Here is a 24,684-nt window from a genome sequence, read left to right as displayed (position 1 = left end):
CCCTATACAGGTTCAGAAGGTCTCTTTCGCACCCAGAGGTGATTTTACCCCTTCCCTGCTCACAGTCCTTTCCTAAGCACTTGGCAGTAGAGTTCAAGCTGGTGTTCAAAACTCTTAATGGGCTCTTGCCTACCCCTCTATCTTATTTCTCACGACTCCAAAGCCTCAAGTCCTTCCCTGGCTTCATTTTTTTAAAATCCCAGCAACATGGTGCTCGTGCTCCCCATGGCTCTCTACATTCAGAGGCTCTTTTCCCTAACCTGGTTTTCACGTATACCTCTGTCTGTGACATCCTTCCCTGCCTCTACTCACTAAACCTTACTCATATTTCAAGACTAAATGCAGATGTCACTTATTTGGGAAGAAATCTAACGTCCCAGGCTGGTGCTTTTTCCGAGCTCCCACAGAGCTGGCAGCTACCTCTATGACTGTCTTTAAACAGGTGCAACTCTGTCCCTCTCTTGCTCAAAGCTCTCCCAAGGAAGTCTCTGCAGTGTTGAAACTCTTGTATATTTTAACCTGGGTTTTGGTTTCATGGGTGTTTACATGTGCAATAATTTATCCAGCTGATACTTAAGATTTGTCCATTTATCACTGTATGTAAGTTACACCTCAATAACAAAGTAAATAACCAAAAACAAGTAATAAAACCTCCCCAAATTTCCACCATCCTTGGGAGAAAAATCAGTGCTCCTTGGCTTGGCATTGGAGGGTCTATTTTTCTGCAGATTTATCTTCTAAGGTCTAGCTGTGGCAAATAGATGATCACTAAATTTGCTGGGTGAACAAATGGCACACCACTGGTCCCTTTCCACACACACTGGTGTGTGTCTGGCCCTCATCTCTTTCCCTCTTTCTGCTGGGAGAGATGCTCAGTCTCTCAGCTGCCCTTGCAGCTAGTGGTGATTGTGTCAAACAGTTCTGGCCAACAAGACACAAACACAGGTCTGCTGCTGGCTCTGAGAAGGCTAGTGCTTGTCTTTATACTAAGGAGGGGACGTGTCCCCTTCTCCCTGAAGATATGACATATGAAGCTACAATACCTGTCATCTCCTGAGCACGAGGGAAGGGGCAACAGAATTACAGCACAGCTGTCCTCCTCCAGACTTGTTTTGTGAGGCAAATATAAACCCTGGTGCTTAATCCATTATTGGGTGAGTTTTGCTATTGTTAAGAAATGCAGTTGTCAACATCAAAAAACCAAGAGACTTCTCATGAAAACCCAATACAGGGGTGTGGATCCTGGAGCACGATCTGGGGTCCCCATGGTGGGGTAATCCCAAGTCACAGTGTCACAACCATGGGAATAACAGTAAAGAAAAAAAAACCCAAGGAATTCATTGAACTAGATGCTGCTCTGAGGTAATGGGGAGCATGGCTCACACTGGAGGGGGCTGGAGGTAGCACAGCTGGAGGTGGGGCCAGGTAGGGGGTGGGGACTGGCCCAGCAGCAGGATGGAGAGCAGCAGCAGCAGCAGCAGCAGCCCCAGGACTGGCACAGGGATCAGTGGGTGCCTGGAGACCCTTCTGGGAGGCAGAACAGTGCTTGGGGGAGCCCAGGAGAGCCCATGGTGTCCCAGCACTGGGCAACGTCCTGATGTCTGACCACCACCCTCCTTCTGGAGATACCTTGGGGTGAACCTGAGCTGCTGGGGGTGCAGGGGCTGCAGGCAGAGCTGGCTCCAGACCGGCCTCCTGTCTGGGACCAGCTCCTTCACCACTGGCACCAGGGCTTGCTGCAGATCTGGCTCTGAAGGGCAGCTGATGGGGAGAAAGGAAGGCAGGATGATCGTGCTGGACTTCTTCTCTGCCCCAAGTCCCCTCCCAGGTCCTTGGGTCCCGTTACCTCGCAGGAGGGCTTCCTGGAATGTCTCCAGGTTGTGAGTCTCCCAGAGGGATGGGGAGATCCATCTGAAAGGACAAAGGAGACAAACCTGAGACTCTGGATCCTGGACTGGGAGAGGTGCTCAGCCCACTGGACAGAAATAACCACATGGAAGAGTGTGGAACACAGTGACTCAGTGTGTGAGCTTCACCAAGACACACTGCTGCATTGCGGTCCCAGCTCTTCCAGCTTCCTGCTGTGTGTCCCTTGGCAGGTCACCTGACCTCTCCAGGCCCCATCTGCCCCATCTGCCAGACAGAGGTGATGACAGCACCTACTTCACAGGGCTGAAGTGGAGAATGAATGAATGAATGCAGGCAAAAATAAAAAAACCAGGAGATGGGCTCAGAACTGTGCCTAGCAAACAGTGAGTCCTCAATAACTATGTGAGCTACTCTATATTATTATTGCCATTTTCTGCCTGATTATGGAAGTATCCAAGCCTCCTGAGGGCAGAGACCCCATCTTCTTCAGGTGCCCAGCCCTGGGCTGGGCCTAGTTCAGCGTGGACACTCCTTGGGTCCACTTTCCTGCCCTGCACCAGGTCCAGCAGGCACTTTAAGATTAAAGCTCCAAATATTCCTCCAGGGGCCAGGCCCAACTCACTTCACCACCTCATCCCCCGTGTCTTTCTGAAAGGGCTCCCCTCTGTAGGTCTCAGGCTTTCCCACCACGCCTTTGCTCTGTGGATGACGACGACGATGGGAGTAACAGCACAATAATAAATAAAGAGCTCCAGGAACCGCAGTCCCAGTCACTGTCTTTACCACTGTTACCTACTGCACGTCTGCTCTGTGCCAGGCCCTTTACCATGTGATCCTTAACCCTCATCCCCACCCATGCTGAGAGCTGGGTAAAGATCATCGTTACACCAGCCCTGAGGAAACTGAAGTGGGGCCCCCGTCTCCATGGAAGGGAGCACGGCGTGGCCATCTTGGATGGTTTGGACCCCGACGGGTCCCAGGTGCCTGGAATGGAGGCTGGCACACCTTTGGGTTCTCACTTTCCTATCTGTGGACTGCGGGCTTCTGACTTCACCAAATTTCCTTCCTTCCCTCTTCCCTTGCCTGAGAATCGGAATTGTCACCTGCCGCTTTGAGGAGCAAAGGAGCCAAGGTGTGTGGTGCTGGGCGGGCAGCTGTGACAGGTGCGGCGCCCCAAGGGAGTTCCGGGGTTGGCCAGGGCGGATCTGGCCCTTCTCGTGTGTGGGCGCATATGCGTGAGCATGTTCGCAATCCGGGGGTGTGGCCACATCTGCGAGGCCTGTGGAGTAGCGGCTGCAGCCCTGCATCGCGCTTGCTTGGGGAGGGGGGTCCCCGGGGAACATTCTGGCCACCCACTGGCCTGCAGCCTCCCTCTACAGCACTGTCTGCTCTCATTAGCTACAGCGAGGGCTTTGTTATTTCTTGGCCAAACGATTTTTCTGTCTGCTTGGGTGGAGTGGGGGTGTGGGCAGGGGCTGGGGAGGAGCTGTGACTACAGCAGCCTCACTGGAGGGCCTGGAGTGGATGGTGCTGGGAAAGCTTACCCTGACCCAGATCTCCACCTCCTCCTCTTCATCTCTTCTGGGCAACCTGGGGCGACAAGAAAGTCACTGCAAGCATCTGTCTCCCCTGCCAGGCTCCCATTCGCCCCTTTAAAGCAGGGGTCTTATCTCAGAGGGGCACTATGGATGGACCTGGAGGCTGTTTGGGAGCAAACTCTTGCCTGTTGGTCAGTGCCTGTATTTTTCAGGGGAATTTTCACCAAATTCTCCAAAGAGTCTGTGACCCCTAAAGGGTCAGGGGACTCTTCACCTCACTGGCTTTCTCAGCTGCTACTTTAGCAGCTGAGCCTCCAGTGGGAGCTAAGGCTTCTGGTTCTCACTGCCCCAAACATCGGAGACTCAGACCTCTCCGAGACCCCAGGGCACAAGTAGACCTCACCCCCTGCACCGTCTTCCTGCCTGGTGGGTGGGCCACTTTCAGTGAGTCTGTCTTACTGGGTTTTCTCTGAGGACTGAAACTCCAGCTCAGACTTCCTGACTCCAGAATACAACTGTGAGCCCCACCCCTTCCCAAATAATTCCTCTTAGAAGTGCAAGCCCCAGCCTCTGAGCCTCCTATGGCCTCTTTGGGGTCTCAGACCTCAAGCTGCTCAGCTTCAACATCACTTGGAGACCCAGACATTCACATCTGCCACCACCTTCACCGGGGACCAGGGATCCAGCCCTCCAGCTTTGGCCACCGGCTTTAGATCCAGCACCCTCAGGATACAGTTGTTTCCTCAACTCTCAACCAACAAGGCATCCAGGCTTGTAGGCCCCTGGTTTCTGCCCGAGTCAGACACGCAGCTATCTGATCCCCTGAGACTTCTACTCCAGGACCCGGGAGGCTTGTCCCCCAGCCCCTCTCAAGGTCTAAGCCCTCACCCCTGGTCACCTCTAGGGACCACAAGATTCACTACTTCCCTCACTCTCAGCTTCGCAATCTGTGGATCATTCTGCCCTTGCCCTCCTTCCCCCACCGGAAACTCAGATGTCCAGCCCCCACACTAGTCCCAGTCCCCGCTGCAGTTCAGCCCCGTCTTCCTTCCATTCCCTGGTGACGCAGGAGGAGGTCACAGCTCCAGGCCCCAATCCCGCCCAATCTCAGCTTTCCCAGACAAGTCCAATTAGAGGCCGTGTTAGGCAGCCTCATTAGTTTCTGAAGCCAGGAGCCTGAAAGAGGGAAGTGGGGGAGAAGGAGGCACCACAGGAAGGCCGAGGCCCCAAGGAGGAGGGTGGGCCCAGACATCTAGCACTTTCTCTATCCTCAGAGGCTGCACATGAGCCTCATAACAGTTGTGTAACAATCCCAGGGCAGGGCTCACACCACCCCGTCACAAAGTAACCGAGCTGGATATGAATCCAGGCTGTCTGATTTCAGAGCCCCTGATGGAATCCCAGCTGTCTGGGTACTCTTCTGGGGCTCAGTCTGGGTCTCCATCTCAGGCCTCCCTGCAGGCCTTGGGAGAAGTGTGTTTAGTGACAGTGACTGAGCTGTCCCATCTGCCTGACACTTGTCTTCTTCTTGTCTCAGTGTCTCCTATATGAATACTGCTCCTGCAGGACCCTATGCAGCGCCTATCCCCAAAGCTTTTCCCATTCCCCAGGTAGGGTTAGATGCTGGAAGTCCTCCTGGAAACATCTGGGTCAGGGTCTGTCTCCTCCCAAGACCAGAAGTTACTGAGGGCATGGCTAGATCTGACTCATCCTGGTTCAAAGGCCCAGGGTCGCCTCAGCGTCAATGAATGAGTGAATGAGTGACTGATGCAAGATTCCCTAGGGCTCTTCCAGGTCTTGTCCTCTATCCGTTGGAGAATCTGGCATCACTCTGAGGCAGAGGGATGGCTCAGGAGGACCAATCTTCTTACCACATTGATCGCTCTTTCCTTCCTTCAGGAGGGTGTGCTGGCTCTCCCTGCAAATTTCTCTGCGGGAAAGAAAAGCTTAGCTCTCCTAGGCTGCAGCACCTGCAGGGATTCACCACCTGCTTCTAAAACTTGCCCTTCTCTTGGGCCCCTCTTTGAGGGTGGCTCTGTCTTCCCCCCAGGAGCAGAAGCCAGGAACCGGACAGTTATTCTGGACCCCACCAAGCCCCTTTCTCCTTCAGGACCCAGGAGTCCAGGTCCCCCTAAACCTCTCACGTCCCACAAGCCCCTCACACTCATCTGGGCCCCAAAGAGGCTCCAGCGCTTCCCTTCCAACCCTCTTCTCCTCCCAGGTTCCCAGTCTTGAGAGGGCCCCACCAGCTGCTCTCCCACAGGACCCATGTCTCTCTCCGTTTTCTCTGGAGACATCCATCCTTGCCTGTGGCTTCAACCACCAACTCAACACTGTTTTCTAAATACATCCCTGAGCTCCAGCCTTGTGCACCCACTGCCCCTGGGCCAGTCCCTCTTATCTCTCAGGGGTGCTCACATCATGGGGTCGCTAGGTTAGTTCAGCGTCTTTTTCTCCCTTCCCAGGACCCAGTGCCCCCAGCAGCTCTGTCTCTGCCCATCCCTTTTCCTCCATCCCGAGGCCCTGGCCTGGCTCAGCCTTCATCCTCTCCCTCTGGACCTCTGCCCCAGCCTCCTCCCTGGCCTCCCAGCCTCCAGATGGTCCCCATGTGGCCCCAGAGGAATCCTTCTACATCCAGAGTTGACCTGTCCCTCCCTACTCACAGCCCTCCTGTGGCTTGATGGAGAAAAGCAGTCTCTCAGCTTCATTGACAGGGACTTCCTTTCATGATCTGGGTGGCTGGCCTCATCTCTCACTAGTCCCCAGCTGCCCTCTACTCACCAAAGATGATACGTGGTTTCAGGCTCCCATATCCTTGCATATACTGTTCCCACTGCCTGGAAAGCCTCTCCTTCCTCACACTATTTAACTTCTCTCTTTTTCTTCAAAATAAACTCAAGTGTCAGTTTCCCTGTGATACCTCCTTCCAGCTCCTACCTGACATGGGTACTCCCTTCTCTGGGCTCCCAAAGGGCCTGCCCCCTCCTCTAGCACATCCATCACCCTGCTCTAGGACGGCCTGTTTGCACCATCTCTCTACAAGGCCTTGAGCACTAAGGGGCCCAGGCCCTGAGTGACTCTGCTCTGTGTCCCCAGGACCCAGCGCAGGCGGCACCTGGAGGCTGGAGTCAGTCTTCCCCTCCACGAAGCATCTGAGAGCTTGCAAACAGCAGAAGCTCACTTTTATTTCCACTCCCCCTGAGGGATGTGGCTGTGTCCCCCACAAGCTGTGTGAGCTCTTGGAGCTTCAGTTTCCATGAGGAACAGGATGAGGGGCGAGGATGTCTACCTTGCAGAGACAGTGGGAGGGTCAGTGAAGAATCCAACAGGAGTGCTGGTGTTGAAGAGAAACAGACGCTTCTCTCAACCCAGGGAAAAGTGAACAGAGAAAAAAGTTTCTCCTTTAAGGATGGTGAATGGCTTTGAAGTAGTATTTTCAAGACAATACAGCGTTGTTTACAGACCTGTTAGCAATATTTTTTTTTAAAAAAGAATTCTGGCACTAACAGATTAAAATCTCTTTTTTCTGTTGTGAATACTGAAGATGAGTTGTCTCAGTTATTTCCAATAATGTTTGAAACATTGTTCAAGTAATTATGGAAGTCATAAAACAATGACTATTGTTGAGTTTAAGATTTCATAGTGGGCTTGCTAGGCTTTTCTTAGAGGTATTTGTATTTGAAAGGTAAACGCTTAATGTACCTTCACGGCGTGAGGAAGAACAACTCACTTATTCCCTTCCTGCTGTAGTACCATTTTAAATCAGGTAGTTTGTGGGTTTGCTTTGTTCACTTTTGTCTACCACACCAGCTGGCCAGTCCCTAGAGGGCAGAGGTGGTGTCCTGTCTGACTTGCGGCTCCATGGCCAACACCCAGTAGGCCCTCAGTCAACATACGCCTATGGGATGGGGAACAGAGAAGGCACATGGACTCTCAGGCCCCTCTCCCAGCCCCTGGACCCCATGGTCTTGGAGCCCCTCCTGTGCTCACCTGCCTCCCAGTTGGGGCTTCAGGTGGAAACTCAGCCTCCTCATCGGTCTCATGGACGACCTCCTCCCACTGCCACACGCCACACAGAGGGTTGGAGAGATCTGTAGCTGCCACTTCTTGTTTCTGGGAGAAAAGAAGTTGTTTCTGAGGCCAGGAAGAATCAGATTAAGGCAGAAGACAAGTCAGAGGTGGGATGGAAATGGGCTGAGGTGTGGAGATGGGAGGTGGGAGTGAGCTGGTGTGAGGCTGGGTTTGGGAGTTGATGGGGGCAATACCTGGGAAGGGTTTGGTGCCTGGACCAAGGAATGGGTTTCAGATGAGGTTAAGGACTGAGATAGTCTTGGGGGAACTGGGGTGGGGTGAGAGTCAGGGTTGGGTCAGAGTTGTGGCTGCTGGTGGGTTGGGGTATTTTGGGGGTGTCAGGCCCACCTGCCAAATGGCCTGGATCTCCACACCCAGCGATGGTGGCAGCAGCCCGGTCCAGTCCACTCTTCTCACCTGAGCCACTTCAGGCAGCCTGGCCACACAGTCAGGAGGGGGAAGGCTGTCTCTGTGCCTGCCCACCACCTGTCAGTCAGCCTATGCTGGGGTTGCTACCCAGTCCACCTTGTGTCTGGAGGCTGGGGGTTCCTGTCCTTGGGCTCCCCTCTGGCCTCCTCCACCCTCAACATTCCACTCACTCATCCAGCCCCTTGTGGGTCTGACTCAGCTGCTCCTCCAGGTGTGAGATTTCCAGCTTCAGCTCCTGCAGAGGAAGGAATGAGGGACCCCTGGCTCTCTGTTTTCCTTCATCCCCCACCCCTGGTCTCCTCTTCCAAGGTCAGTTCCACTCCTCTGACTTCTTTGGGCTCTTCCAAACACATATTGCCAAGGGAGAAGGGGAAGAAAGCAGTGACAGAAACTCAGGAAGCCAAAGAGAGTCAAAGAGCAACAGGAACCTTGAAGGTAACTTACCAGCCAGGGAAACTAGAAAAAGGAAGCCAGAGATGGAAACACAACGAACAAGGAGAGACACAGAGAGGCAAGAGAACACATGGGGAGTAAGAGACTCTAAAGACAAGGGACAGAGAGAGGAACTGCCCCAGAAGACAGACAGACTAGACCCAGAGAGAGGCAGAGAGAAGAACCTAAACAAGCCAGGCAGAGACACAGAAATATGAGGGGAAAAAAGGAAACATAAGGAAGACACAGAGAATGAAAGTAGATGGAAGATGGAAATAGAGTGAGAGAAAGAGAGGAAGGAATAGAGAAAAAGTGAAAAGGCAGAGAGACAGGAGAGACACACAGTCAAACGGTAGAGATGGTAGAAACAAGATGTGGAGACTCAGAAAAAGATAGAGACAGAAAGAGGCAGCAGATCCCAGAGATGGCAAAAGAGCAGTGGGGAGAGTGGGGCCAGGCCGGTGGGTTACCTGGGTAGCGGTTTTGTACTCCTCCAGGGTCTTGGCCAGACTCTCCATGTGCCGAGTGCGCTGGGAAAGCCCAAAGCTTACTGAGACTCGGCTCAATCCACCCAAGACACTGAGGTCAGTGGTAGGGGGTGAGCAGGGTGTGCTTGGGGGAAGAGCTAGGGCCTGAGGGAGAGCACCAGTTTCCCGGGAAACCCAACTCCTCCAGGCTGCTTATCCAAGGATTAGAGCCAGGCAGGACTTCCCTTTCCAGATTCAGGGCAGGAGACACATAGAAGGCAAACGTTAATCCCCGAGACCCCTCACCTCGGAGAGGATGGTGTCTCGTTGGCAAATGAGGCGTTCACACTCGTAGAGCTGCCGCTGCCGGAGGAAGGAGCCCGTCCATCTGTCTGGCCTGTCCTCCCCTCCCATCTCACTCTCCCGCCCCCTCCTCTACCTCCCTCCATGTCTCTGGACATCAGCTACATTGAGGGGATTTCAGCAGAGCTGCCCACTGGCCCTGGGAATCTGATGGCTTGATGAAAGTCCCTGACCTCACCAGGTCACAGGGGCTGAAACTGGTGAGGTAAAAATGGCCTCAGGGGTGATGGGAAGTTGTAAAGGCACTAGGGAGGGGTAGCACCTTCAAAACATCCTTCTCTATGGCCAGCTCCTCACTCCTCTTCTTCACTCCATCCCGCTCTGCCAGTAGCTTCCCGTTCTGGAAGAAGGGACCCCGGTCATGTTCACTTCAGCAAATGGCCATGAGATATATATATATATATATATCATACACACACACATACAGACACAAAATAATACAAATATCTTTTATATAATGATCACTCATAGCTGACCATTTGCTGAACACCTGATGTGCATCGGGCCTCATGCTCAGCACTTTATATGTTTTAGCCCATTTAATCCCTCCAACCATCCTATGGGATCTCAGCTTTGATTTGCAGATGGAGCGGGTCCTCCATCTGCAAAAATGGAGATAAGATGTGAGGATTAAATGAGCTAATAATTATTGCTAACATTTACTGAGCACCTTGCCAGTGTTAACTCATTTCTTATGCCCTGTTTTAAAGATAAAAGACAACTGAGGCACAGAAAGGTTGAGTAACTTGTCCCAGGTCACACAGGTGGGAAGGAATTCATGCAAATACACGTTAACATACGTTAATGACCACAAAGCATTTAGAACAGTACCTGGCATAAACCAAATGTCCAGTAAAGGTTACATTAAACATATTTCTAAAACTTTGTATTATGAATTTTAAACCACCAAAAGTAAAAATAACAGTATGAGGAACCCCCTTTACCCATCATCACCCAGCTTCAATAAATATATACATTTTCCCTGTTTGTTTCTTCTCTGTCAGGTTTTTTTGTTTGGTTTTGTTTAACCAGATTATTTCAAAGCAAACCCCAGGCATCACATAATTTCACCTGTTACTACTCCAGCATTTATATGCCCTACTAGAGAACTTTTTCTTTAGCAAAACCACAATGCCATTATCAAGCTTAACAAAATTAATAGTAATTCCTCAGGATCACTGCACACCGAGTGCTCTTTCTTGGTTTTCATTGTCTCACAAGTGTCTTTTCACATAAAGATACAAACAAGGTCCACCATGGCTTTTGGTTGAAATGTCTCATTTCTTTCCATCCGACAGTGATCCCCTACCTTCCCAATCCTAGCACTTTTTTGGGCACTTCATTTGTGGTAGAAACCAGGTTATTTGTCCTGTAGAATTGGTGCATTTGGATTTGGTTTACTGTGCTCTCATTTCCTGTGTAGGATGTTAACCATGTTCCTCTTGCCTTATTATTTCCTATAACTTGTGGATAGATCCAGGGCCTTGTCTAGACTCTTGTTCAATTTTTTGGCAAGAGTTCATAGGTGCTGCTATACGCATCATACCGTGCGTTCAGGAAGAATGTAAATTCTGGCTGTCCCAACTATGAATGTTTACACTGTCATCCCCAATTTTACAGAGGAAATTGTGCAGTGGAGGGGCTAAGAAACTTAGCCAAGGTCATACGGAGAGTAAGTGGACTCAAACCCAAACCTGATTCCAAATCCTGCACTTTTAACTCCCAATCTCTCCTCTGAAGCAGACTCAGCCCTGAATGAGAACAGGGAACCAGCTTTGTCCTTCGCCTCAAGTTGCTCATCACTAGAGGTGGAGACTGACACAGAAGCAAATATTAACAAGGTTGAAGAAGGTTCTGAAGAGGCCTAGGGCCTGGGTCCTGTGGGAGCCCAGGTGAGGGGCTTTGCAAGAAGGCAGTACTGGGGCTGAGTCCTCAGAGCTGAGGAGAGTTATCTGGGAAAACAAGGGGCCAGGAGAGGGCAGCCCAAGCCAGCCACAGAATGCGGCCCTGAAAATAAAATGGACCAAATTCCAGTCTAGAGTTTCCAGGCACCAAAAACCTAGTGAGTTGCCCTGAGTTTCAAAGTGAGGCGGTCACTGGGGGAAAGCATTTCGGAGCACGGAGGCAGTCTGACTCCCCTTTGCCACACCCCTCCTCCCAGTGCCCCTGGGGATACCAAGGCCAGCTCCTCCCTCTCTACAGCCAGGCTCAGCTCCAAGTCCTCCATCACCTGCCCTCCCTCCCTCTCAGTCTCAGTGGGCCTGGGCTGCCAGGTGAAGGGCGGAGGAAGGACGGGCCAGGAATGCTGTGTCAACATCTGTCCACCTGGTTGGGATTTGCAGGCTGGATCCTGGGCCTCTTGGCAGGGAATCTGGTTACTCAGCCACTCCTGCCTTCTTCTGCAGTAACCTGAGCCCTGCTCTGTAGGTTCTTGTAGGAAAGCTGAGTGTCTGAGTGTCCCTTACTCCTGCATTATTCTACTGTAACTTGAGAACTCAATCTATAGATGCTCTGTAGGCAGCTGCCGGGGAGGGGGAGGGAACCAAGAATAGCTTGTTTATCGAGCGCCTATGATGTCCCAGGCGCTGCTCAAGGCACTTGCCCTGGCAGCAGGCCCTCTGGACCAGGAGGAGGCAGAGACCGCTGGCTGCCATTCACCCTGCTTATTCCTTCTCCTGCTTTCATTGGGGGCTCACTCTCCACGTGGACAGAGGGGTCCCAGCCCCAGCCCTGGAGGTGAAATCAAGATGGAAATCTAGGCGGATTCAGGACACCAGGCTGGTTAGCTAATCCAACAGCCGTTCTCACCCTGCCCTCACTCATTTGTCTCCCACTCTGCAGGCTGAGGAAGGTCAGATATTCTCCCAGCTTCCCTTGTCATGTGATCCAGTTTGTCCAGTGAGATGTAGGAGAGGTCTGCTGGTGTGGGGGTGAAGTGGGGGTGCTCCTGGAAAAGTTTTTCCTTCTTATGAAAAGAGAGAGCATAAGAGGAGCATTCACCCCTCTTTGTCCTGGTTTGAGGGAGAACATGAAGTTTGGAACTGTTGCAGCCATCTATGATTCTGAGGCCACAGGCAAACAAGTCAAAAAGCTGCCAACCTAGCCCAGAATCTTCAAAATCTCTTGTTAAGTAAACGAGTGTCCTTCAGACTGAAGCTGCCATTTCTTCAGCATTTTCTTCCTTGGAGCTGAAAGTATTCCAGCCACTGCTGTGTTACCCATGCCAGGGAGTCGTTTGGCTATAATCATTTGATGTCACTTTCGCCAATGAGATATGAGGGAGGTTCTGCCATGGGGCTTCAGGGCAAGTTTCTCCTTGTTCTTAAAAAGAGATGTTCTGGAAGAAATAGTCACATCCTGTCTGCATCCCATGCCTCACACCATGACAGCCAACCGGCAGTGAAGATTTCCTTTGCCCCAAGAGAGGGAATTTTCATGGAAGAGCCAGAGCACAATGTGGAGTATTTTTTGGTTTAAATGTAAAAGCCATAATACAGATGTAGGACAAAGAGATTTGGGGGGATAAGGCAGAATGAGTATTATTGCCTGGACTGGGCAGTGATCCTTAGGGCTGGGGGAGGGGTTTAGGAGAATCGAAAAAGAGAACAATAGGATGAAAATGGGCCCTGAGCCAGCCCCAAGCTGTGAGGGGTGGAGAGGATGGATGCAGTTGAATCACAGAATCCCTGGGACGTCTGGGAATCTGAGACAGGTGTTTCCCAACTCACTCTCAGAACTAGCAAGGTGTGTGAATTATAGAATAGAAATGGCTCTGTAAGGAGATGAGGCACAGAGGGCCCCGTGAGGGTGACAAAGAATTATAGGAAAGCAGCTAAAACTCTTCTGTGCCCCTGGAAGGGTGTGGAGGACCCCCAGCAGCACTGGTGGGTTGTGGGGTCCAGATGAGAGCCACCACCACTGCAGATGCAGTGAGGAGAGTACGTCAGAGACCAGAAGGCAATGTCAGCCTCCCAGTGGATGCTAGTGTGCAGTGGTGACTAAGGCTGAGGCCCAGATGGAACAACAAACATCAATCTTGTGACCAGTAGGGAGAATAGACATTGACTGAGGAGCACTGAGATGCTGCGAGGGTCTGCAGCAACTTAGATGCCACCTTGTGTACGTGGAGGGGTAGTAGGGGGGTCAGTGATGAGTTTCATCATCAATTGATCAGTTTCAGTTTCCACCTAAAAGGACTAGGTGGGCCCAGAATTAACTAAGATGATGTTTTCTGTCTCAGATGGAATACGGCTTGAATTAGACATGAGGTTGGACTTGGCCAGTTCATGTTATGTGCTAAGCTCTGGACTAAAATCACCCATTTAATTCCCACAACAATCCTATTGAACAGATACCCTTCTGCGCTGTTCTTAGAGAATAAAACTAAGGCTCAGAAAGGAGAAGTCACATGCCTAAAGATTGTCTGTTTTGTAAGTGGCAGAGATGGGATTTGAACTCAGGACTGACTTTAGGGCCTGTGTTCTTTCCGCTATTAATAATACTAATATATGAACAACATTAGCTAACTTTTAGTGAGCTCTTCCCATGTGTCCTGCCTTGTTCTTAGGACTTTACAAGCATCCTCTATTTAAATATCATACAATCCAACCAGGGAGATTCCATTATGATGCCCATTTTCACAGGTGGGGACACCAAGGCACAGAGAAGGGATGGAATGGCCCATGCTTATGGAGACAGCCTCAGCATAACCAGGCAGTCCGCCCCATGCCCCACATTCTTACCAACTGTGGCAGTTCTCACATGTAACGATGTGACCTTCAGGGACATTCATACATTATTGGGATTCTAGGGTCTCCCTCACCAAACTGAAGGGTGTTTGGGGCAGCAGGGGGTAGGGTGGGAAGATCCTGAGGACTGGGGAAGGGGTGGGGATGGGTGCTGGGTCTCAGCTCACCTCCTCGTGCAGAGTCTCCATCTCAGCTACCAGATGCTGCTGCTCCTTTTCCTGACCAACCCGAGAGAGAGAACAAAGGCTTCTTTTCAGAACTCCTTGCCCCCATATTGCCCTTTTCCCACCCTTAGGAACACAACTCAGGCCTGGACCATTGAGGAACAGGGCTGAGGAATAGGTCTGGGGACCCCTGATGGCTCCCCTTTGTCACAAGAGGGATGGCAAGTAGATCTGGACCCAAAGTCTGGGGTCAGCGGGACCTGGACTGAGGGAGGAAGCCTGGGTGGCCTCTGCCCTCTCGCACTCCACACTCAGGCTCTGTTGCTCAGACTCTGAGAAAGTGGGAGGAAAGAATGCACCTTCATGCCCCTTGCCCCAAACCCACCGTCCGCCGGGCCTGGGCCAGAAGGTTGCGATTCTGTTCCTCCAGGCTCTTGGCCAGAGTCTTCAGATCCTCCAACTCCTCATCCACAGCCTTGGCAAACTGCAGAGCCTGCTGGGTGCTGAGTTGGGGCAGGGCAGGTGGGTCACATGAGAGAGAGGAAGACAGAGACCACAGTGATAGATCCACTCAGAGAGATGGGAGCAACAAAGAAATCCCAGAGACTCAGAGAAAAGGAAGGAAGGAGACTGAGTAGTGGGGCAGAGACCCAGTTTCTGTCTAATAGACTGAGTGGGAGCAAGCCTGGGGCTGCGGGCAGGTGGGACATGGGGGTGAGGGAGGGCGGGCTGGGGCCAGGCGCACCTGCGGAGCTGCTTGCGCAGGGCCAAAATCTCCTCCCGGAGGCGTGCAGACCCCTCCTCGGCCGTCTCCACACTGCGCTGCAATTTGGCGTTCTCCCCCACCAGGCGGCGGTTGCTGAGCTCCAAGTCCTCCAGACTGCTCAGCAGGTCAGCTGTGGTGGGCCTGAGGGCAGGGAAGGTCCAGGGTCACTGCCCACAGCCCTGGCCTCCTTTCCCCAGGTCAGGGTAGGTGTTGGTGAAGGGAAGATGCGGCTTTTGGAGAGAAAGAGAAACAGGAGGGAGGCTACCCTGTTCTTCCTGTGCTCTTGGCACAGCCCCTGTCCCTCACCCACTTTCCCGAGGGACCCAAAGCCCTAGGCCAAGCCCCGGGCCCCAGGCAGGCAGGAAGTCACAGGGCAAGGAGAGGGCAGGAAGGGGCCTGAGGATAGGTACAACTCAGGTCTGGGGTCTTCGCCTCCGAAGCTCTCCAGGTTGGCTGGATCCTCAGCTTCTGGGCATCCTGGAGGGAGACATAGAGGGTGGTGGGCTCCCAGGTGACCTTTGATGTTGGGGTACTCCAGGACTATGGCCTTGGTCCTCCTTTAGCCTCCACCTTCACATTAACTCTGGGTGATTCCACCTGCTCCTGGGGCTGCAATTACATCCACCATCCAGAAAGGACTCCTGCTCATGGGTAACTTGAACTCAGGCTGGATCTCCTCATGGCCCCAACCACCCCACATTCATCATGCCCTACCGTGGGCAGCCCCTCAACTACCCTAAACCTGTTTCTCCTCTCAGTACCCCAACTCACCCACCCAGACACTGGGCTGTCCTGACTCCCTCACTCCTTGCCTTCTTCCCCGGACAGCCTCCTCTCGGTCTTCTAGCCTCCAGCCTCTCCCTCCTGTCCTTCCCCGCACTTGGCTGCAGAAGGGTCTTTCCTTGTTTGGAGCTGACCTGCCTCTCCCCTGCTCACAGCCCTCTCTTGGCCCCCAAGCCCGGTTGGAGGAGGTTGAAGAGAATGCCAAGAAGGCTGTATTTTTTTGGCTTTTGTTTTGTTTTTGTAAGAGTGGAGAAACACAACATCAACACTTTTTTATGGAGCACCTCCTATGTGTGAAGGCTTTGGGGTAGAATGGTGAGCAAACCAACTAACCAAACAGCGTGGCAGGTAACTAGTCAGATAATCAGATTTCTGCAGGAAAGGAATGCAGGTCTGGGCTGAGTGAGCCGAAGAGTAAGGGCCCTTAGCCTGCAGCATCCCAGAGCTTCCCCACCAGGGCTTCCCCACCAGGTGTGCAGGATGAGGAAAGGCCTGGTCGACAGTTTAGGTTGAGAAAACAGCCTGAGCCAAGGCTGGAGATGAGGCAGGTGAGCAGGCAAGGCCAGAGGGACTGCAAATGCAGGGACCAAAGTGCAGGGAGGGGCCGGCTTGAGGACCATGATGGTGATGGTGGGAGGGGCCTTGTAGGCCTCTGTAATGGGGTTGGTATTTGGAGAAGGAGCTGGAAACAACCTGTGAGGAAGAAGAACCAAACTCAAAGCTCAGGGAAGGTAGGGACACAGTCATGGAGTAAAAACCAAAGCCTAGAAAGCCAAACTCCACAGCTCCACGTTAGAGCAAATGCCTCTGGTGTCCCACCCTATCCTTTGCTCTGCCCCCAGGTGGGAAGTCCCCCCCACTGTCTGACTCTGAGCCTGTGTGCTTCATTCTATATATAGCAATCTCACCAGATGGCCGTTGCTGGGAGGTCAGGGCTCCCTCGAAGGCGGTCTCCTCTTCCAGCTCTAATCCCCTGTATCAAAGGGATGAAGCTTCGAGCCCCCTGCAGCCACCACCCTCGTCCTGACCAGCCACGGGCAGAGGGGTTGGGGGTGGCGGAAGGAGGGGCCAGATCAGGTGAGAGCAAGCACCGTGGGGAGGAAGGTGAGGCCAGATGGCAAGTGCCTGGGGCCAGATGGAAAAACAGGAGGGGTGAGGACTGGGTTTGGAGGAGGGATGGGGAGGGGCCCTGCTCTCCTCCTTCCAGCCCCTTTTATTTCTGCCCCACAGACTTCCTCTGCCTCCCCATCGTAGGTACTTTACCCTCAGCCCCTCTGCCCCTCCCCCAACCCATCTCTTTACTTTTCTTTCCTCATCAGCCTCTTTCCAGCCACAGCAGGTCCCTGTGCCCATAGGGTGCTGGCTGTAGTAAGCAGAAATGAGGTTAGATCTTAGGAAGGGTTTCCTGGGGGAGGGTGGAGGTGCAGGGACTCACCCATCCAGCTGACAGGCAGCGATCCAGTCTCGCATGATGACTAGGAAGGTGTCCAAGTCCACGGTGGCCTGAGGGCCTTCCCCATTGGGGTCCAGGCTGCAGGCTAGTGTTTGGAGGCGCGCATCCTGGGGGCCCCGTCCCGTTACAGCCTCCAGGTAGGCTAGTACATGGGTCACAGCCACGGTGCCTAGGGATAGAGCATGCTATGAGGGAGACTGGGGCAGGTGAGGGGTGGGGGATGGGGATGGCTTTGAAGTGGGACCACTGGCTGGGCTAGTGGCACCCCTGCACCACGGCCAGCCGGCTGAGACTCCTTGGACAATCCCTTTCCCTTCTTCTCAACTATTTCACATAGAAATGGGGCCCAGGCATCCCTACCTCAGAGGGTGGACGCGAATACCAGCTGTGCCCTACCAGGCTCACCGTGGCTGACCTTCTTCCCTCCTCAGGCTCCAAAGCCCCACCTTCCTCTGTCAGTGTCCCCCAAGTTTTCCTCCCCACACTGTCCTTGTCCTGAAAGGCCTCCATCCCCTTAGCTACTTCCTTCCGGAAGCTTCCCACACTCACCCACTTTCAACCTAGCCCATTGCTCTCTCTGTGGCTCCCGAGATCCCAGCCCCCAGGCTCCATCTCTTTTTATTCCTTGTCTCTCTGACCTGTCCTTTGGGGATCACAAGCTTCAAATGTGGAGTTGAGTATTTGCTCCTCTAAGCTGAGCAGAGTCCCCAGGCTCCCCTCTTCCGGCTTGTCCCAGAGGTACACTGAGGAGACAAGAGAGCCAGCCCACCCGTGAGGAAGGAGGATGAATAGAAGTGAACTAGTCCTGGGATCCTGCGGAGGGAGCAGGAAGCTTTGGGTGGGGGCACGCAATGTGAGAGTCTTTGAATTACCTCCCCCCCTCACCCCCTGACCTGGGGATGTGAGCCCTATCTTTCAGGCCAGGAAGTGTCCCCTGCTGTCTAATCCTTTGTGTCCAGACCACTCAGGAGCCCAGATACCAAGTACAGCCTTTCCTCCTCTCTTCCCCTGCTTCCCAAGCTCGGCTCAGAGGGGGCCAGGGGCGGAGGAGGGCAAAGAAGAGAGGATTCTGGGAGAAGCCGAGGATGAAGCGGGGCCCAGGAGCCAGGAACAATCCGATAATGCGCGGGCAGCGTGGATCGATCTTGCCTGCAACATCTCCGGTCTCCTAGCCCTCCTCGGGGGGCTGGGTCTCTCCTCACATCCTCAAGGCTGGCGTCATCCGAGCCCCGGCTAGGGGCTTGAGACAAAGGGGGATGGGGCGATCCAGCCAGGGTGGGTGGTGAGGGAGCAGTTAGAAGCCCAGTTGCATGACTGTGGGCAAGTCTGTTCTCCATTTGTAGCCTCAGTTTCCCCACGAGTAAAATGGGGAAGTGATCCCTTTCCTCAGCGATGGGTTAGGTCTGTGTTTGTGAAGAGCTCTCTCACTCCACACACACACAATGTGAATATCCTGGGGTCTGTTTGTCCACTGCTGTATGCATTGTGCCCACACATAACAGGCACTCAATAAATGCTCCAATATACAGGAGGAGCCTACATTTCCCTACCCCAGGAGCCACTGGGCCAGTCAAGCCTCTTTTCTAGGGCTGTAAGTAATCTTTGAGGCTCCCTGCCCTGCTCTTGGATAGGTGGGTGTAGCATTGGCCCAAGCACAGGGTCTGGCAGACCCAGGGGACAACCCGGGCAAGGAACTCAGCCTCTCTGAGCCTCAGTTTCTTCCTCTGGAAAATGGGGAGGGAGGGGTGTTTTCCCTCCTAGAGTTGAAATGAGATAAAAATCTAGAAAAGCCCAGCAGAGGGCCTGGCATGTGGTAGAAGCTCAATAATAAAATTGAACATTTATTCAGCATTGAATAGGTGCCAGGCGTCTTTTCAGCATCTTGTATGAACCATGGTGGCTGGTATTATTAGCCCCACTTTACAGATGAGGATACTCAGGCACAGAGAAGTTAGGAACTTGCCCAAGGTCACATATTCAACATACAAGTGCCCTTTCTCATTCCTCTAACTCTTCAAGGATTCTTTACAGTGAGCTAAAATTCGGCCACCTCGGGTTTGAATCCATGCTCTTAGGGAAGGGGAGCAGGAACCTACAACTGGGGGAGACACTCCCCTCACCAAGCATCCCGTGTTATGGAGGAGGGGGGCCCAGCGACGTCTGTCTGGCTCCAGATGTCACGGGCTCTGAGGATCTGCATGTATCTACAGTGCAGATGTGACACTGCCTCCCAGGGCCCCTCAGGAAGATGTCACTCTGTCTCTCTCCGTTCTCTTTCTTTCATTTCCTTCCTCAGTGTCTCTATCTCTCTGTGTGCCTCTGTCCTGTCCCTTCTCTAGTTTTCTCTCTGGCTCTTTCTGTCTTCCTCCCCATCTCTCTGTCCCCTGAGTCCCGCCTCTCTGTCTCCACGTCTGTGGCTTTTCTTCCCTGTCTCTGCTTCTCTATGCTTCTTTTCCCGTGTCTCTGCAACTCTCTGCTCCCCGAGCCTTCTCTCTCCTTCTGCTGTCTCTCTGTCTCTTTTCACCCGCTGCCTTCCTCGGTCTCCATCTCTCTCGGGTGTGTCCCTCCCTTCCTATCGTGAGCCTCCCAAAGCTGGCTCAGCCCTTGCCCATGGGTTCCTTGGTGGCCGCGCGCCCTCTGCTGGTGCAGATGAAGTTTAGATGCTGGTCACTCGGTCCCACTGCCCTGACTTCCCAAACCTGGGTGTTGGCCTCCTACCTTCCTATCTGGAGAGACTTCTGAGGCCAGAGTCCAGGTCTGCAGTCTTGAGAAAAGATGCAGGCTCTGCTGCTGGACGCTAGGAGGCTCTAAGAAAAGGGCCCTGCCTCTCCTCTAGGCTGGGATCCTCCTCCCCATCAGATTGGGCTCTCTCACTTAACAGGTGAGCTTCAGAAAGGACAACCCAGCGTCTTCCTCCTGAAGCTGTTTTTGCACCCATTTTGTCTGCATCCATCCAATCACTCAGGGACTTAGTGATTAGGTTCCTATTACATGCCAGGCATTATTCTAGGACAGCGTAACCAACAGGGCAGACACTGGCCACAGTTGTTCTTGAGACCTGAACAGTATTGAGTGTGAATTGAGATGCTCTGTGAGGGTAAAGCACACACCAGGTTTTGAAGACTTAGTATGAAAAAAAGAGAAGAACTCCAATATATTTATACTGTTTTGGATATATTGGGTTAAATAAGATCTATGATTGCCATTCATTTGTCTGTTTCTTTTTTCTTTTAATGTGGCTACTAACAGAATTTACAACTATGTCTATGGTTTGCACATTGGCCAGTGCTGCTCTAGGGACAGGGAATAGCAGAGTGAATAAAACCGAGCCTGTCCTGTGGAGCTCATGTTCTAGTGAGGGAGACGGAGTCTAAAGAGGCAGACAGTACATGTTAGTGCTATGAAGAAAAGTAAAGTGGGAAAGGGGAGAGAGGGTGACAGGGCAGCTGCTTGATAGAAAGCAGAGATCTGAGTGAAGTGAGGGGTGATGCTGCCAGTCCCTGGAGAAGGGCACTCCAGGCAGGGGACACGGCGCACACAGAGGCTTCTACTCTTTCCCAGTCAAATGAGATCAGGTGTCCAGGCAGGTGGGCACACAGCAGGAACTTAATCAAATGATCGATACCTCGCTCCCACCCTGCATCAAAGTGGAGGCTCTGCCACCCCTAGCCACCTCTCCTAAGTCCCCGAGTCACAGCCTGGTGCCTCATATGCCCTCTGCTCCCTCCTTATCCTCCCGCTGGACAAACAGGGAACCAGCCACTTACTTTTTGTAGCCGGACCACCCGCCTGGGCCTCTGGCAGGTCCATGGGCCACCCCTGCTGCTCTGCAGCTGCTGACGAAACTAACAGCCTCTCTCCATCACTGGGAGGGACTGAAAAAGGACTGGCTGCTCCAAGAGCTCCTGGAAGGACAGACAGGGAAATGGCCTCTGCAGACCAGCCACTGCGCTGCCCCACCTGTGCCCCAGGCCACTCTGGGTTCTCAGAACCTGTTTGCCCACCCCTGCCTGGACCAGAGCAGCTCCCGCTCAGACCTGTTTTATGGATTGGAGGTGGGGGCTGGGAAAATGGGGGCCCAAGGAGTAGGCGGAAGAGATCAAAGTAGGGCTGGTGGGTGGGGGTCACTGCCTCCTGCCATCCCTCCTGTTTATGAAGTTCCCCAGCCCTGTCCCTCCTACGCTGTCCCCTCCTCTCCTTCCCTAAGGCCTGGATCAGGCTTCAGCCTCTCCCCCTGGGCCCTCGTCCCAGCCTCCTCTTCAGCCTCCTGGCGTCAGTCTATCCTCACAGGGCCTCAGAGCTGACCTGCCCCCCTTCCTCAGTGTTGTTCCATGGCTCCCCAGCACCCTGGGCAAAAAGCCTTGACCTTGGACTTGATATCTAAGGGTCTGCACGGCCTGGGTCCACCTGCCTCCCCCACTCCAAATCCCACTTGCTGCTTCAGCCACTCTAAACTACCTGCTGTTCCCCAAACTGGGCTGGCTGTTTCCACCTCCCGGTCTCTGGCTGGGACACCCTCCTCCCCAGCCCTTCGTGTCTTAGCTCACATATCCCCTCTTCTGGAAAACATTTCTGAACGAGATGCTGTTTCTGGGGTCCCAAACCGCCCTTAGCTACTGACATTCTCGCTACGTCCATCTGTATTTGGAGCTGATAGCCTCCCTGGCGAGCCTCCCCTATCTCTCTCCTGCTCCCAGCCCTCCCATGGCTACCTAGTGCCCTCAGGACTAAGTCTCAGCCCCTCAGGCTGGTGTGGCACAGAGTGGTCCTTTCAACTCCTGGCTTCTTTTTTGTCACTTTTCGCTCCGCTGGCTGACCTCCAGGTCCCTCACTCTCATCACAGCTTATGGGGATTCAGCATCTGCCCATGGTCCTTCCCAGCCCAGGTCACACTGCAAGCCCCCTCGTCCCCCGTCACCACAGCAGTTAGGGACTCCCTCCCCTGTGCCCTGACAATGCCCTGTCCTGCCTTTGTTACAATCAGCTTGACCACACGACTTTTGGGCTCAACTCCAGGACACCTTCCAGAGTGAAAAGGGCACTCTTAAAAATGACAACAGACAACAGTGATCTTCAGGCCGAACGGGGCACACTGGGGCAAATGTTCAACATAGGGTTGCCTGGGGCCTGTCTGTCCTCACCCCATCCACTCAGCCCCTCTTTACTCACCAAGGACTCCCCACACCCTGCTCTCTGTGGCTCCAGTTGTGGAATATACTCTTCTTGTCAGCTTTTAGAAGGTTCTAGAAAAAGGGGTCTTTAAAGAGAGACTCTTCCAGGGTGTGGACAAGGATGGAGGATGCAGAATGAGGCTGAGTGGGGAAGGGTGTCTGTGAGCGAGGGTGCTGACAGGCACTGGGAGCCTCTGACAAGGTTTGAGGGATAAACTCTTGGTAAGGGACCGAGGGAGGCCCTGGTGGACCTTGGGGGTCTTTGGGAGATTCTAGCAGGAGGAGGAGTCAGGCAGGAATTCTGGGGACTTTAAGGGGGTCTCTGACTGGATTTCTGGGGAGTCTCTTGGTTTCTGAGGGGGCATCTCTGACAGGATTTTGGAGAATCTGACAGGAGTTTTGGTGGGTTTGACAAGATTTCTGAGGCTCTTTGGCAGAACTTTTGGGGGCCTCTGACAGGATCTGGGTAGGGAGTGAAACGGGATTTCAGAGAGGGAGGCTCTGAGGGAGAAGTCTGATAGGACTCCTGAAAGATTCTGACCAGATTTCAGGGGTCACCTATTAAGATTTCCTGGGGGGTTCCTTTCAGTATTTCTGAGGAGATTTGGTTAGGATTTCAAAAAGATTTCAAGACTTGGAAGGCCCTGACACTGGGGACTCTCTTCTATGATAAAAATCTGCCAGGATTTCGGGAGGGGCTCTGACACGGCTACTCCAGGGAACCTCGCCACGGCCAACGCGCACCTGCGGTCACGTCCCAGGCTCTGGACACAGCTGAGGGCCACGAAGGAAAAACGGCAGTTGCGTTGTGAGGAGATTAGCGTGCGCTCTTCCCGCCAGAAAACGCAAAGAGCGCGGAGCGGTACCGAGGGGTCGCGCAGCGTCTAAACCACCTGGGATCCACGCCCGACGCAGGCGCACTCAGGGGCAAGGCGCGCTCTGGGCTAGTCGGTTACGGGAAACAGCGAGGCCGCGCATGCGTAGGGCTGCCCCGGCGCGCGCCCAGCCTGGTGGAGCGGGCGCATGCGTATTGTTCTAGCGGGCGAAGACTGAAGGGGTTACAGCTAGGAGGGCACGGCGGGACGGCTGCGTCTTCTTTGCCTTCTCAAGCTTCTGTGAAATGGGCCCAAGCAAGGGAGAGTTGGACTAAGGGACCTCTTGTCTATCCCCCACTTCTTATCAGCCACAAAGACGTGCCCTTTTTGCCCTCTGTTCCGTGCCAGGCTGCCGGTCACCGTCACAATGATGTCCTGCCCTGTCCTGCCCTGTCCTGCCTTGCCACTCCCGTACCTATTTCTAGTCATCATGTATTAACAGGTCTCCTAAGGATTCTTTCCAAAACCGTTTTATTCATCCTTTTTAGGAGAGACTGGAGGAAAAATAGCCTCAGATTTCCAACTAGAGAGAGGAAGAGAATTACATCCCAAATTGACTCCAAAGGAGAGGCATTTGGGATAAAAGATGTCCCACCCACTCAGCCTCTTTGCTAGCCCCGACACAGAAAAAGAATCCTTTTGCATTTTCTGGTACATCCCACCAGCATTCATTTAGCTATTACTTCCTCAGAGAGGCCCTCTCCTGATGCACTGTCTCTCTCTGTGCTTACGGTTTTTAGTGGTCATCGTGACAGTCTCACCACATGACATATTCTATATTTGTGTACTGTCTGTCACCCCTCACTGGAATGTGAGTTCTTAGCAGTAAGAGGCTATTTGAGAACTAGAACGTGTCTGGCCCAATATGGGAGCTCAAAAATTTTTTTTGAATGAATGAAGGGACAGAATCCATTCCTCTTAACTACTGGGCAGTGTAGAGTGATAATAAGGCTGTAGTCAGACTTCCTTGAGTTTGAATTTTGGCTCTGTCACTTCCTACCTAAACCTTGGCACAATGGCTTACCCTCCCTGAGCCTCAGTTTTCCTCCCAGAAATGGAGATAACAATTGCTTCTAAGGTTACCTTGAGGACTTAAGGTGGTAATCCTTGATAATTGATAGTTATTATTTTGGCTATTAGATGGTGGTTTATTATAAGACCTGGGGAAGAACCTGTTCGGCAGGTGATGTGGTGAGTGGTGAAGTGTGAGATATGGAATCAGACAAATCTAGTGCCATTGCTGTGTGACTCTGGCAAGTGATTTCACCTCTCTGAAGCTCAGCTTCTTTTCTAAAATGGAAACAAATTATATCCACCTCATGGGGTCTTATGAGAGTTCAATAAGAATGTTTGCCAAGTGTTTTCTTAGTACAGGCTGGTAAGTGGTGGATCCCGCTAGCTTGACTAGTATACTTTCATTTTATTTTTTCAGTATTTCTTGTTTCTTCTTCTCCTTCTTCTCCTTCTCCTTCTTCAGATCTAGGTAGTTCTGTAAAATGTGAAACAATTTTTTAAATTAAAAAAATTAAAACAATTTTATAATACAGCTGTAATG

General features: G+C 52.7%; 1 protein-coding gene across 5 annotated transcripts; it reads right to left on the bottom strand.

Moving 5' to 3' along the window:
* Positions 1–1,318: 1,318 nt before the first annotated feature.
* KASH5 (KASH domain containing 5) lies at positions 1,319–23,186 on the bottom strand. 5 transcript variants are annotated; one of them, XM_031459089.2, is made up of 21 exons: positions 22,999–23,186; positions 22,253–22,340; positions 20,851–20,988; positions 17,722–17,826; positions 17,066–17,252; positions 16,539–16,603; positions 15,258–15,324; positions 14,827–14,988; positions 14,467–14,584; positions 14,085–14,135; positions 9,432–9,509; positions 9,113–9,169; positions 8,810–8,869; positions 8,078–8,142; positions 7,827–7,914; positions 7,398–7,520; positions 5,279–5,337; positions 3,414–3,459; positions 1,847–1,911; positions 1,630–1,761; positions 1,319–1,527 (listed from the first exon to the last, which is right to left on the bottom strand). In XM_031459089.2, the coding sequence occupies exons 3-21, from the start codon at positions 20,891–20,893 to the stop codon at positions 1,380–1,382; spliced, it is 1,719 nt and encodes a 572-aa protein (XP_031314949.2). In that variant the 5' UTR covers positions 20,894–20,988; positions 22,253–22,340; positions 22,999–23,186; the 3' UTR covers positions 1,319–1,379. The 5 variants fall into 5 exon arrangements, with proteins under 5 accessions (XP_031314949.2, XP_031314946.2, XP_010991501.3 ...); XM_031459086.2 differs by having other exon boundaries at positions 1,319–1,761; XM_010993199.3 differs by having other exon boundaries at positions 1,319–1,761; positions 22,253–22,326.
* Positions 23,187–24,684: the final 1,498 nt, after the last annotated feature.

This window comes from Camelus dromedarius, chromosome 9 (assembly GCF_036321535.1).
Source record: "Camelus dromedarius isolate mCamDro1 chromosome 9, mCamDro1.pat, whole genome shotgun sequence".
Taxonomy (NCBI): domain Eukaryota; kingdom Metazoa; phylum Chordata; class Mammalia; order Artiodactyla; family Camelidae; genus Camelus; species Camelus dromedarius.
This window is presented reverse-complemented; position numbering and strand designations above follow the sequence as displayed.